The sequence below is a fragment of the Bubalus kerabau genome, chromosome 3 (genome assembly GCF_029407905.1).
Source record: "Bubalus kerabau isolate K-KA32 ecotype Philippines breed swamp buffalo chromosome 3, PCC_UOA_SB_1v2, whole genome shotgun sequence".
NCBI lineage: Eukaryota > Metazoa > Chordata > Mammalia > Artiodactyla > Bovidae > Bubalus > Bubalus kerabau.
This window is the reverse complement of record NC_073626.1, coordinates 87,691,120-87,703,835: the sequence shown is the minus strand read 5'-3', so window position 1 is coordinate 87,703,835 and position 12,716 is coordinate 87,691,120. Positions and strand designations below refer to the sequence as shown.

The following is a 12,716-nucleotide window of genomic DNA, read 5'->3' as shown; positions in this document are numbered from 1 at the left end:
GCTGTTAGTTTTTTTCATGAACATATATTTGATAATGTGAGAGCATGTTAACTGAAGCATAAAAGATACAGAATTCTAATTAACACTGTTGTAGGAAAGAGATCATATAAACACACTGTGTATCATTCATGTTGAATTAGGGTGATACCGTGACTCAGCAGCATGGAATCTTAACACACACTTTGTACTGCTGCTGCTGCTAAGTCACTTCAGTCGTGTCCGACTCTGTGCGACCCCATAGACAGCAACGCACCAGGCTCCCCCATCCCTGGGATTCTCCAGGCAAGAACACTAGAGTGGGTTGCTATTTCCTTCTCCAGTGTGTAAAAGTGAAAGTGAAGTCGCTCAGTCGTGTCCAACTCTTCATGACCCCATGGACTGCAGCCCACCAGGCTCCTCCGTCCATGGGATTTTCCAGGCAAGAGTGCTGGAGTGGGGTGCCATCGCCTTCTCCAACACTGTGTACAGTTGGTTGAGTTATTGTACTGTTCTGAGGTCAGTTATAATTTTCCTTATTTGGACGCTCATAGTGGAAGTAAAACTTTTAAAATGGTATGACATGAGTCATATAAGTTTTGTCAAATGACACTTTGCCTTAGAACTTTTACACGCTTATCTTAACTCATCCTTTACCAAAGGTGTTCCTATGACTTTTGGTCATAGAAGGTCTGAAGAAGTTCCCAGGACCAAGCGTATTTGGGAAAGCCTCATCTTCCTCAGGAAGCTTAATAAAACGTAAGGTACAGAAAATCTCAATTTTATTTGACTCAGTTTTTTCTGAATTTTTTTAACCTCAGAACCCTTCCTCTTAGCAAAACTGATGTTCTATGCCAGTCCAGCCTGGTTGTCAGACAGTTGTTTTGCACTTCACATTAGATAATCTTTTTTTTTAATCCATAGAATTTTATTTAGCCTCTTTTCAAATTTTCTTATACTAATGAGGAGAACATAAATCTAGAAATAAGATTTGCAAAATCATCACTTTCCTGTAAAATTCCCAGATTAACATTATTTCAAACACTGGTGTCATTTTGGTCTTCAGGACAATTACATATTTTTCTAGTGCTTGGTTTTCTAATCTGTACACATTAGGAAATCTTATATAAACATTAGCCATAGAGAACACATTACCAGGATTTTTCTGCTAAAATGCAATTCATATTTTTAATGCTTTTAAAATAATGTAAACAGAATCTATTACTAAGGTAAAAATTAAATCATTTTATAATGAACATGAATGTGAATGTGGTGTGGTAGTTTGTACTAATTAACTCATGCCCCAGTTTTCTTATGATGATGAAAATTATTAAATCATGTACACTCTTAATGTCTAAGTGCTTTTATTTATACAATAAACATGTTTCCATGTCATTTTTAGAATTTTTTTAATAAACATTCAAATAGCTTGCTGTAAAGTTTTGCATCATACAAAATCTGTAACATATATATTAAGAGATACTTCAGTTCAAGTAACAGTGCAGTAATTCACCTATGCTTAAAAGACTGCCAAATGATTAAGTGTCAGGTATTGCACTTCTATTTTGAGTGGCAGTTTACACATTTTAAATTACATCAGGGGGTAATCAATACTATTGGAATCTTAATTTGGTCCACTTTCAAGTGTAATTTCAAGGACTGTGCTCATTTGATCTATCAAGCATGCATTCAGAAGCAAAATATAATAGAAAAATGTCAAGAGATATGTTTATTTCCAGAGAAGGCATTTACCCTGGAAGAGAGTAAAATTTATTAATGTAGATAAAATCTGCATAATTGAAAATATAAATTGTGATGATTTAAGTAAAATATATAAATCAAGGTCACTGTTATGGCATTACAAAACTGAACAAACAAATACTATATGTCAGAAGTGTGCTTTTCTTTGTCCTTTTATGTTTGACAGACATAAATGATATGTTTTTTTTTATAGCAGTTTTCTGGGAAATTAATAGGAGTAAATTTGTTAGAATCTGGTAAATTAAATCTAGTGAGTAAAATTCAATACATTTTTCAGGTTAGTATATTCTTCTTTTCTCTTAAACTTTAAAATGCAACCATGGGTGTTTTATTACTTTGAAACATATTACAATATCACATTTTTGTTGGTCACAAATCATTTTCAAAGCAAATTGAGCATTTTAAAATAAATGCATAATGCTAAGGTATCATCTAAGAGTGTCTTGATTTCATAATACTAGATGATACAAAGAAAAATATTTAGATTTGTGTTATAGTGATGAATACAGGCAGGGCTTTTAAATGAATACTGTTTAAATAATTTATAGTCTAGAATAAGGTCATAAAATTACATATGTCTTTATTGAATTCAAATTGCCCTGTAACGTGGAGTTCTGAGCACAAAAGTACTTTGCATAAAACTGGGAAAGTTAAGAAAAATTTCTCTGTCTCATTATCAGATTATTATTTGAATCCTGGGAAACTTGCGCTTTTGTTTTTTTGCCACGTCTACTTATTTTTAAAAGCATAGTAAAGAAAAGAACCTTATATTACTTAACATTCCTTTTACCCATGTAGCTTGGTGATAAGTAGCTTTGTGTATTACTTTTTGAGCATTCAAATTTCAGATGTGCTATATCTGAATACATAGTAAGTAGACATTGGCGGCAATTCTACATTGCTGTGATGTGCTCTGCTGTGAGGGGAGCAGTAGGCTCCTTGCCTGTGTGCTACTTAGGTCTTTAGGTGTGCCCCTTCTGCAATGTCAGAGATGGTGGCAGTTTGGAAATCTTACAGGGAGTGAGAAGAATTGGTCTAGCTCATATTTAATAGCTATATTCAGAGACAAGTATGCCAGGAATCAGTACCCCTTCTTCTGATACAGTGTATGTGTACGTGTCTATGTGTGTGCCCTTGCATGAAGGGGGAGACAGAACCTTTTCCCATAAGCATGAAGACACAAATATGTACTTTAGAGATACAGGTATTTGCATTTTAGTTGACTGTATTTAATCACATTTTATATTGTTATGATTACTGAAATTGCAAAGGATAACCTGAACATTGCTAGTATGGATAGTGTAGAAACATACTAATTAAAGATCCATATTCTTTTGAAAATTATAGGCCACTTTTAAAAGACTTTAGGGTTAACTGAACTTGAGAATATGTATTTAATTTCCCAAAGCTATCTAAATGCATTGCTACTGCTAAGTCACTTCAGTCGTGTCCGACTCTGTGCGACCCCATAGACGGCAGCCCACTGGGCTCCCCCGTCCCTGGGATTCTCCAGGCAATCTAAATGCATTACCCCTACATTTATCTTAAGGCAAGAGAATCTTTTAAAAAATATTTTGTTTTTTCATACTTTGATTCTTATTTTTTAATCAGCTTCACTTCTAGATAGTACAGTGCTTTCTGCTACTCTGTATTTGGTTTGGCTTTTTATTTATCAAATAGGGCAATGTTCTCTTGGTTTTTTAAACCTTAAAAGTGAATAGTGGGTAATTTCAACCCTAAACAGACCAAATAGCCCTTAGCTAAGAACATGCCATGTTATGATCAATCAGTTTTATTTAAAAGTTTTCTTTAAAGAGAGTTTGATTTTTAAAAAAATAATAGATAAATGATTCCAGGGGAAGAATTAAAAATGTATGAAGCATAGGCAAATGAAAATCATATCCCAGTATTTTCATTCTAGATGAAAAATATGTATCAAGCATACATTATAAAAAAATTTATCTCATGTAAATGAAAGCCTATTTAGTCATCGGAAATTTTAAATAAACAGTGTTTTAGTAAATTACTGTTGTGTTCTTGAGAGGCAAAAAGTGAAGGGTTGTCATTTGTTTATTTTGAAATTTAATGCTTTTTACCACTCAGTCTAGCTTACTAGTGCCCCAGTGGAGCTCAGTAAAACTGTAGCACTGTTAACAATTATGTGATTTTGTGAAATATATCAGCACCACCATGCCTGTATCTATCTCTGTATCTAGTAAAATGTTGGAAAGAGTTGGCTTCCCTAATAAAAGTATCCTAAGTAGCTAATGAGATTTACTTTCTTTTTCCCCAAAATAATATCTTTTACAAATTCTTGAATTTTCATGTATAAATAGATCAGAAATTATATGCTTCATTCTTAAATTATGTATATATACTATATTTTCAATACAACTTGTACACTTTTAGCTACCAAAATTTTGCAATCATTTTTACATGAAATTTACAGTTTTCCTATTTACAGTTATTTGTGGATGGTTATTGCAAAACTAGTTGTGCAAGTAGATTACATTGTCAATATCACATACCAATCTGAAGAAAATATTTGCTAAAAAATAAATATTTCTGCACAGAGTATTTCAAAAGCATCATGATTTCATGCTACATTATGTGCATAAAGACTAGGAAATATACGTGTTTTGGTAGATTGTTTCATTATGTTTAAAGCATTCCAAGGTACTTACTACTTAACTGATGTGAGCAAGATTCTTTGTATCAGATGACTGACATTTTCCAGTAATTACACACATTACTTTTGAAATGTATTATTTAACCAGCAAACACTCTTGTATACATATTCCTATCAAAATCATAGAACATAAATTTCAGCTAAAAATAGGTAATTTGCCTTTAAAGTTGGCAGGTTCCCAGATTAAAAACTAGGGATTCCCCAATATTTTTATCTATTTCCTTAGTATTTGTTAGGAGAGTACCATATTATTTCAATGCTATTGTAATTATAGGGCCATTTTGATGAAACTATGTAAAGCAGTTAATTATAAGATTACAGATCTTTGAATTGTACTCCTGAATAACACAAAAATGATGGAATTATGTGGGATTTTCTCAAATACTCAAACAATATATTGTCAGTATTTAAAAATACAGGTTAAATGCTAGCAGTTGTAATTATTTGATTATTTTCAACTCAAAAACAGCATTAAAATACAGACAATGGAAGTACAAAGAATACAGATTAAGCATATAGTGCTTTAAAACCACAGTTGTGCTAAATTATTTTTTGTCTCTTAAAACATAAATTAAGTCACAGATATTATGACTGCAATTCAGGAATTCATCTGGGTTTTCATATTAAAATTAGCTTTTCATGAGTAACCATATTACTATTGCCACTTCTCAAAATAAAAATATTTTGTTGGAAGCATTTCTGTAGTAATTCTTGGTATTCTCATTTGAAAGTTGAGTGATGATTAGTAGAACAATGAAATTGGTTAATTGTTCTTAACATTGCATTTCTATAGACGTGTTATTCTAGTCATAGTAATAATATGTTACTTTTAAATAACTTGTCATCTCTCTCAACCCCCAGTTAGTAGTTTATATAAATAAGTCATAATAATTTATTTTTCATGCTGTCAATTATTAAGAATTTATATGGGCCAGAAGCTTAGGGTTGTGACCAGTTTTAAAAAAAGGAATAAAGGATCTTGACATAAAAAAAAAAGAATTCATGTCTTCCTGTGGATTTTCTTTTCTATATTGCATATTCTTACAGTGTATCATTTGTATCACAAAAGCATGTAATGAATTGTTCTAAGCTTGGGCATTGATCAGTCACAATACCTAATACTTTATAAAGCATTTAAAACGGCTACCCTTTTAGTTTTTAAAAGGTTGAAATCATTTCATAATAAGTTAATGAGAACCACAAGAAAACAACTTTAAAGGAGAACACGCAAGTAAGAGGGACAAGGGGAAGCTATCGCATATCTAGAAAACAATTGCAATGTAGATATATTAATAATTTTATGGATCTTGGACAAAAGTGATATTGGACAAGTATTGGGGTACGCATGCACGCACTGAGGTGTTATGGCAGAGGAAGCTTCCTAATGCTGGCTTTCTCCTTTTCTGAGCAGATGGATCTTTGCGAGTTGCATGAGAATCACCCTAGAACTGGAAGGTTTTTAGAAGACATAAGCAGTGCTGCGGCACTGGTACCCTAATACCACCATCTTTGTGATGATGCATTAAGTCTTATAGTTTTATTGTACCTTGCGTTTTACAAAGCACTTCCACAAATATATTTCAGAGACTCCTTAACACCCCTTTGAGATACCTAAGATGTTATCTCATTTTTATAGTTTTGGATTCTGGAGCTCACTGAGAGTTTGCCTTGACAGTGAGTAGAGGAGGTAGGACTTGAGTTGAGATTTACCACACTGAGTCTCTAGCCATCACTACTATTCCACACTAGAGTTTAGCAGGCTCGTTCTGTACAATGTATCTGTGCCATGAGGGAGTGGGCCTTGATGTCTGAAAAGAACCGTTAAGACCGTGAACTTCTATTTTCTGAAAAAACATACATTTTTTCAAAATTGTATTTTGAAAATTATTTTAAAATAACCATTAGGGAATTATATGATGGATCAAAAGAGGGTTCATTAGGGAGCCAGTCTTCATGAAATATATAAGAGTTGTACTGAATTCAACAGACCATTTTTGCACACTTGGCATTTAACATCCATTTAAAGTAGATATGTTTGTAACCATGAGATTCATACTCTCACAATTATTACTGTAAATAGTATCATTTTAAAGCTATAAACCTAACAGTGCAAACTACAATTAGGAGAGAGAAAACAATAGCTACACTTGGCATTTTTCTGAAACAAAAGCTTTAGTCTTGGTTCCAGCCATTTAGTTGGAGACGTTGCACATTGTGCAAAAGCTAAATTGTGGAAAATTGCTTATTTTCCTGATTGCTTTTAATGTTATGTTCCTGGATGAGAGCCAAAGAATCTAGCATTTCTGAGCACCTACTATGTGCCAGGCACTCTCCTACCTGTTATCTTATTTCCTCCTCAGGTGTTTTCAGGGCAGGTACCATTATCTCTGGAGAAAGACTCAGAAGGGTTAATTAATTTGCTTAGGGTCACACAGCTATTAATGAAAGAACCTGTGCTGAGACCCAAGTTGGTCTAACTGCAGAGCACTACATGAGTGAGTCTCAAAGTTTTCATGTGCATCAGGATCATATGGAGGAGGGCTTGTTATAACAGGGCTACTGGCCTCACTTCCCACCAAAGTTTCTGATTTAATAGAATGGGTGGGGTCCAAGAATAGGCATTCCTAACAGGTTCCCAGGTGGTTGGAGCTAGTCCTGCTAATTCAAGGGCCACCCCCGATGACATCATCTTGTCTTCTAGGTGCCTCTTTGAACTCAATAGACACATTGGTTGTACAGCAAAAAATATTATTTGAAATCTAGTAACATTTAAAATTTTTGTAATTTATAAGAATTTTGATTTACAATTAGAAATCTACTTAAACAACTGCTCTACTTTGAGTTTTTAACCACGGATAAGCATTTGACAAACTCCAATTCACTTTTAGTAACTAGTTCTACCAGATTTCTTTTTTGACCATAAAAAGCATTCAGAAAAAATATACTATTGTTAATAATTCCTATTTTAGATAGGCATTTTGGGTGATCAATTTTATCCTTAGATAACATATGATAGGATTTTACAATAACATTTGGATAAGGACCTTGTTCTTTTAGGCATTTAGAACCATTGTTAATGATCAACCTCCAGAAGGACCCTGAGAGCAGCAGTCATATACACATTAAGAAAGAAAGAAAAGAAAGTGAAGTCGTTCAGTTGTGTCTGACTCTTTGTGACCCTGTGGACTGTAGCCTCCCAGGCTCCTCAGTCCATGGAAATTTTCCAGGCAAGAGTACTAGAGTGGGTTGCCATTTCCTTCTCCAGGGGATCTTCCCGACCCAGGGATTGAACCCAGATCTCCCGCATTGCAGGCAGATGCTTTACCATCTGAGCCACCAGGGAAGCCCTATACACGTTTAACCTGACAGCAAATGCTATTCTGCCCTAACTTAGTTTCCTTATCTTCTTACTGGAAGAGTCAGTAAGGTCATCAGAGTTAGCTCTGATGACCAACCTATTATAATGGACTTAAGAAGCTATGCTGTCCCAAATGTAACCCTTCCTTCCAGATATGTTGAATGAGTGGTTATTTTAAAACCCTGCAAGAACATGCCTTCTGCATTTTTCATTCCTGGTTTTCTTCTCAACTAATTAAGAATGTGGGACTCCCCTACAGGGTAAACTGGTAAGTCTTTCAAATTGATGCTCAGCAATTAATAACATCTAACCCAGATAAATTTTAGATTAAGATGCTATTTTATGTAGACCTGGAGACCAGGTAATATTATTTTTAGGTGGAAGCCAAAAGGTGTTATGTTAATGCTTCTAATCACCTAGGAGGAGAGCAGTTGCTATACTGCCATTATTGGCTACAGTAGTTAACCTGGCTCTCAGCAGGATCCCACGATGGAGGGATCAGACTGTGACTGGGGAAAGGGACAGTGACTTTAGGGATTAGATATTTGGCTAGGACAAGAGGATGAGTTTTGTAAATTAAGACAACTGCTTTGGTTTAATTCAGTGTTAAGTCTTCTGATAGTTAAGTCTATACTTGACTCACCATATCTTTATATTGCTTGGGCTAAAAAGCTAATATCCTGTAGGAACGGACCTTCCTAATCCTGTCCCACCCTCTGAGACTTGGATTTTAATATCAAGAAATTCTTTTATGTTGAGGAGTTACAGAGAAAAAAATGTTCATGTTATACTAGAATTTAAACAAGCTGGATGCTTGCACACCACTTCCCATCTTCCTATTCCTTCATGATGAGTTTTTATAAAGAAGTATAGAAGCTTTATGTGGGAGGCTGAATTTTATGTATGTCATACCAAATGTTGAAGCTGAAGCATTCACTAATCAATCAGATCTGAATTCCTCACCTGCCAGGTATTCTCTACAAATGAACATTCTCTGTTGAATTCTTTCTGAACTTCCCTGGAGCTTGGACTGACAATCCTTCTGAAATATGTTGCAGCTGCAAAAATCTGCCTACATACAGAAACAAAATCCCTAAGTTGTCCACTGAATCAGTTAGCCATTTCTCTTTCTCCTCTGCTAGACACCCATAAAAGTTTGTTGAGTGAGGAAAGGAAATCATCAGTTAGCCCCTAAATTTCTATCTGCATAACACCCAACAATTTGGAAAGCTGGCTAAAATTATTATACTTTTATTGAATTGACTGATCTGTGTACACTGTCATGTGTATTTGATGGCTTATGTTTTTATTTTCAAAAATTAAGCAGGGATAAAACATGCCTATGCCTACAGATTGCCTTCCACACAGATTATCAATTTATGTGACCATTAAACAATATATAGGGAACAATTTAAGGTCACTTTAATTATATTTTAAATAGTGCGAAGTTTTTGTAAATTTAAATAAGTTGCTTGTATTTGAAACTAATATACTAGCCAAAGGTAAAAGTAAGTCAATAGATTATATTTCTATCATAGAGGGACATAAATAAATCCATTTAATAATATACACAGATACAGTATTTCTTTAAAAATATATATGTGTAAAACAGTAAAAGATGAAGAAACTTTCAAAAGTTTTGAAATTTTGTTCAGAAGAAAAGTGTACAATGAACCAGTCCATAATAAATTTAAAGTTGCATTCAAATCAATTGAAAAATAAAACGTCTTAACTAGAATTTGGCTAATCAGAATCTTAAATTAACTTGCGACTTATCTGTATGCTGATTTTACGAGAGACGTATGTCACCACTCTCCCAAAATAATCTAACAGTTGAATATATTAAAATATATTCCATCATATATTCTGATATTTTGAATCAATATATATTCAGCCCAATTCACATATAATAGATTTTCAGTTACTCTTTGATTAGTAGATGTGTCTGAACAACCAAATAAAATTGAACATTTTTTTCTGCTGGTTTGTCCATTTTCTTTATAGATAGGTAAATGCATACTGTTTTTCTATAGCTGGAATTAGAAAGTCACAGAACAACATACCCTTAATGGAAGCTACTTTTGCCACATAAATCCACTAAAATTGCAGTTTTTGGAAAGAAAACAATGTGTGCTAATTTGATCAAAAGTCTTACTGATCAAATTCAGTATTGCCCTAAAATGTGAGTCAGAAGAAAGCTGTGGATATTAGTTTGTGTCTGTAGCACTTCAGCAGTTCTTAAGATGACTCCCTTCCAACACCACCCACCAATAAAAAAGAAAATAAAAATTAGAGAAACTTGTTTCTAAGCACTTAAGGAAATGTGCCAATGGAAAATATTTTAGGGAGTTTGTGAATACAGTTGGAGAAAGAATTTTAAATAGAAAGGCCTTTTTGTCCTCATTAAAGCTGGCTTATATTCATGTATTTGGAAATGGTTTCTTATACTGTCAGAAATTTATAACTCTAAAACTGTATTTTTTTTCAGTGTGCTAGAATGAATGTAATTATCTATAAACACCTCAATCCAGAAGGATATCTGTTCTCAAAAGTGACCAGGTTCCCTTTCGCCCCCTTGAACTTCCATGAGTTGAGGATCATCTGAGTTGCATCCATGAACAATTTTATCCTCTGCTTTCCTGCTTGGAAGGCATTTTCATAGCAAAGTACTGGTTTAGTAAAAGCAATAAATAGGAGTCTCCATGCAAGAGAAATTGGAGTTTCCTAACATGCACATGATTCAAAAAATAAAAATAAAAGTAAGGTGCCTTGAGATGCTGGCAGTTTTAACATTTGGAACAGAAGAGTTCAAACATATATTTACATCCTAACTGCTCAATTTTACCTTACAAGCGTCAATTTAGGAAAATATACAGTACTTTTGCATATAATGGTACCTTGTGAGCCCCTGAGTCAAGTAGAGAGGATTTAAATACAAAAAGGAAAACAGCCATTAAAAGCACTTACATTGTATGTGGAATAAACAGTACAAAATGATTATTTCCCCGGAAGACCAGGATCAGAAACATGCCTATGAAGACCCAAGACTCCTACAGTGCTTAGGGATGAATCTGTCAAAGAGGGATGCCTAATTGGATGAAGGCAAGTTTTCCTTTGCCTTGGGGGGTGAAGCTCTAAAGAGACATCACTGTCTTGTTTTAAAAGTGAAGTCAAGTTGTCTTCCGAAGCGGTGTTCAGATGCACTCCACTTGAGAGGGATTCTTTGGATTTAAGTTTAGACTTTTCAAGGTCTAGAAATTCAGGACACTGATGAAAGAAAAGAGAAGAAAACATATTTTTATAATTCATTTGGACATATTTCTAAATGACACCATGAAATCTAAACATGCTTACTTCTCCCATAAATCTGTATTTGATTAGTGGTCTTAACCAATCTTTCCCTCTCAAAGGTGGGTCAAGACATTGGAGGTCAGACGTCAGTTTAGATAATCTTACCCAGCCATTCCAAGATCTTTAATTTTACTCTGAAGCCACATCAGATTATTATTATTATTTTAAACAATATTTCACACTGAGTTTTCCAGATGAGTTTTAACTCAAAATTCCCAATGTAACTAGGATCAGAAAGGTGGGTCATTTGGTGAGTACATTTGGAAAACACAGAGAAAGAAAAAGGAAGGAAAATCAACCATCCCTTGGCAGAAAATGTCATGTAAACCCACTGAAAACAAAAAACAAGGTGCATGATTTCACATGTTTCCCAGTCATTCAAAACCAGTTAGAGACAAATCAATGTCTACCTTCATACTTTAGAGAGATTGCATTATTTTCCTTCAGGCACATTACTCTGTGCTATTAAAATAGTTTCATTCCCCAGAGCATTTTCCACTCAATCCCCAAACTTCTAAAAAAGTTTTTGCAAGATTGTTCTGTAAATTCTTATTTAAATCGCTGTTCTTAAGTCCAGTTTGGCCACAGTATTTAAGTGATTAAGAAAGATTCCCAAAATGGAATTCCAAAGGAATTACACTTTTCACATTAACAAAATCAGAGGGCTTCCTCACAGGTCTTCAGAGGGAAAATAAAGGACACTAACATTTCTCCTACCATCATCAAGGTGAGAAAGTTTTAGAGCGCCTTAGTGATGGGTGGGCACAGATGTGATTATTATCTGATTACTCTTGGTCTCAGGTCTTGTCTGGCCAGCTGCTAGTTCTTGCCCCTTCCTTCCCCAGATCCTGTTCAAGAGTGTCTCTAGAGCAAATTACAAACCTTTATCTAAATGTTTTTTGGACCCAGGGGTAGTCTTTAGTTTTCAATGATCTACCATTTATAAACTTAAGTAGATTATTAACTCTTGAAAGAAGCTTTTTCTTAAAAACAAACAAACAAACAAAAAAACTAGTGTTTTAAGATCACTCTTCTAGGTCCATCGTTCTCAAGCTGTAAATGAGCAAAAGAATTGGGGAGAAGGGGTGGGATTGAGGGAAGCTTGTTTTTTTTTTTTTTAATTTTATTTTATGTTTTAACTTTACAATATTGTATTGGTTTTGCCATATATCAAAATGAATCCGCCACAGGTATACATGTGTTCCCCATCCTGAACCCTCCTCCCTCCTCCCTCCCCATACCAAAGACAGAAATATAGATCAATGGAACAAAATAGAAAGCCCAGAGATAAATCCACACACATATGGACACCTTACCTTTGACAAAGGAGGCAAGAATATACAATGGATTAAAGACAATCTCTTTAACAAGTGGTGCTGGGAAAACTGATCAACCACTTGTAAAAGAATGAAACTAGAACACTTTCTAACACTATACACAAAAATAAACTCAAAATGGATTAAAGATCTAATCGTAAGACCAGAAACTTTAAAACTCCTAGAGGAGAACATAGGTAAAACACTCTCCGACATATATCACAGCAGGATCCTCTATGACCCACCTCCCAGAATATTAGAAATA

At 34.3% G+C, this 12,716-nt stretch overlaps 1 protein-coding gene across 1 annotated transcript in view; it reads right to left on the bottom strand.

Annotated features, from left to right (window-relative positions):
• Positions 1 to 10,229: 10,229 nt before the first annotated feature.
• Positions 10,230 to 12,716, bottom strand: part of KCNH7 (potassium voltage-gated channel subfamily H member 7) — a 526,390-nt gene continuing 523,903 nt past the window's right edge. The window contains exon 16 of the mRNA XM_055572409.1: positions 10,230 to 11,051. Within this exon, the coding sequence (XP_055428384.1) occupies positions 10,782 to 11,051 (270 nt within the window). The 3' untranslated portion in view covers positions 10,230 to 10,781. The remainder of the gene's footprint in view (positions 11,052 to 12,716) is intronic.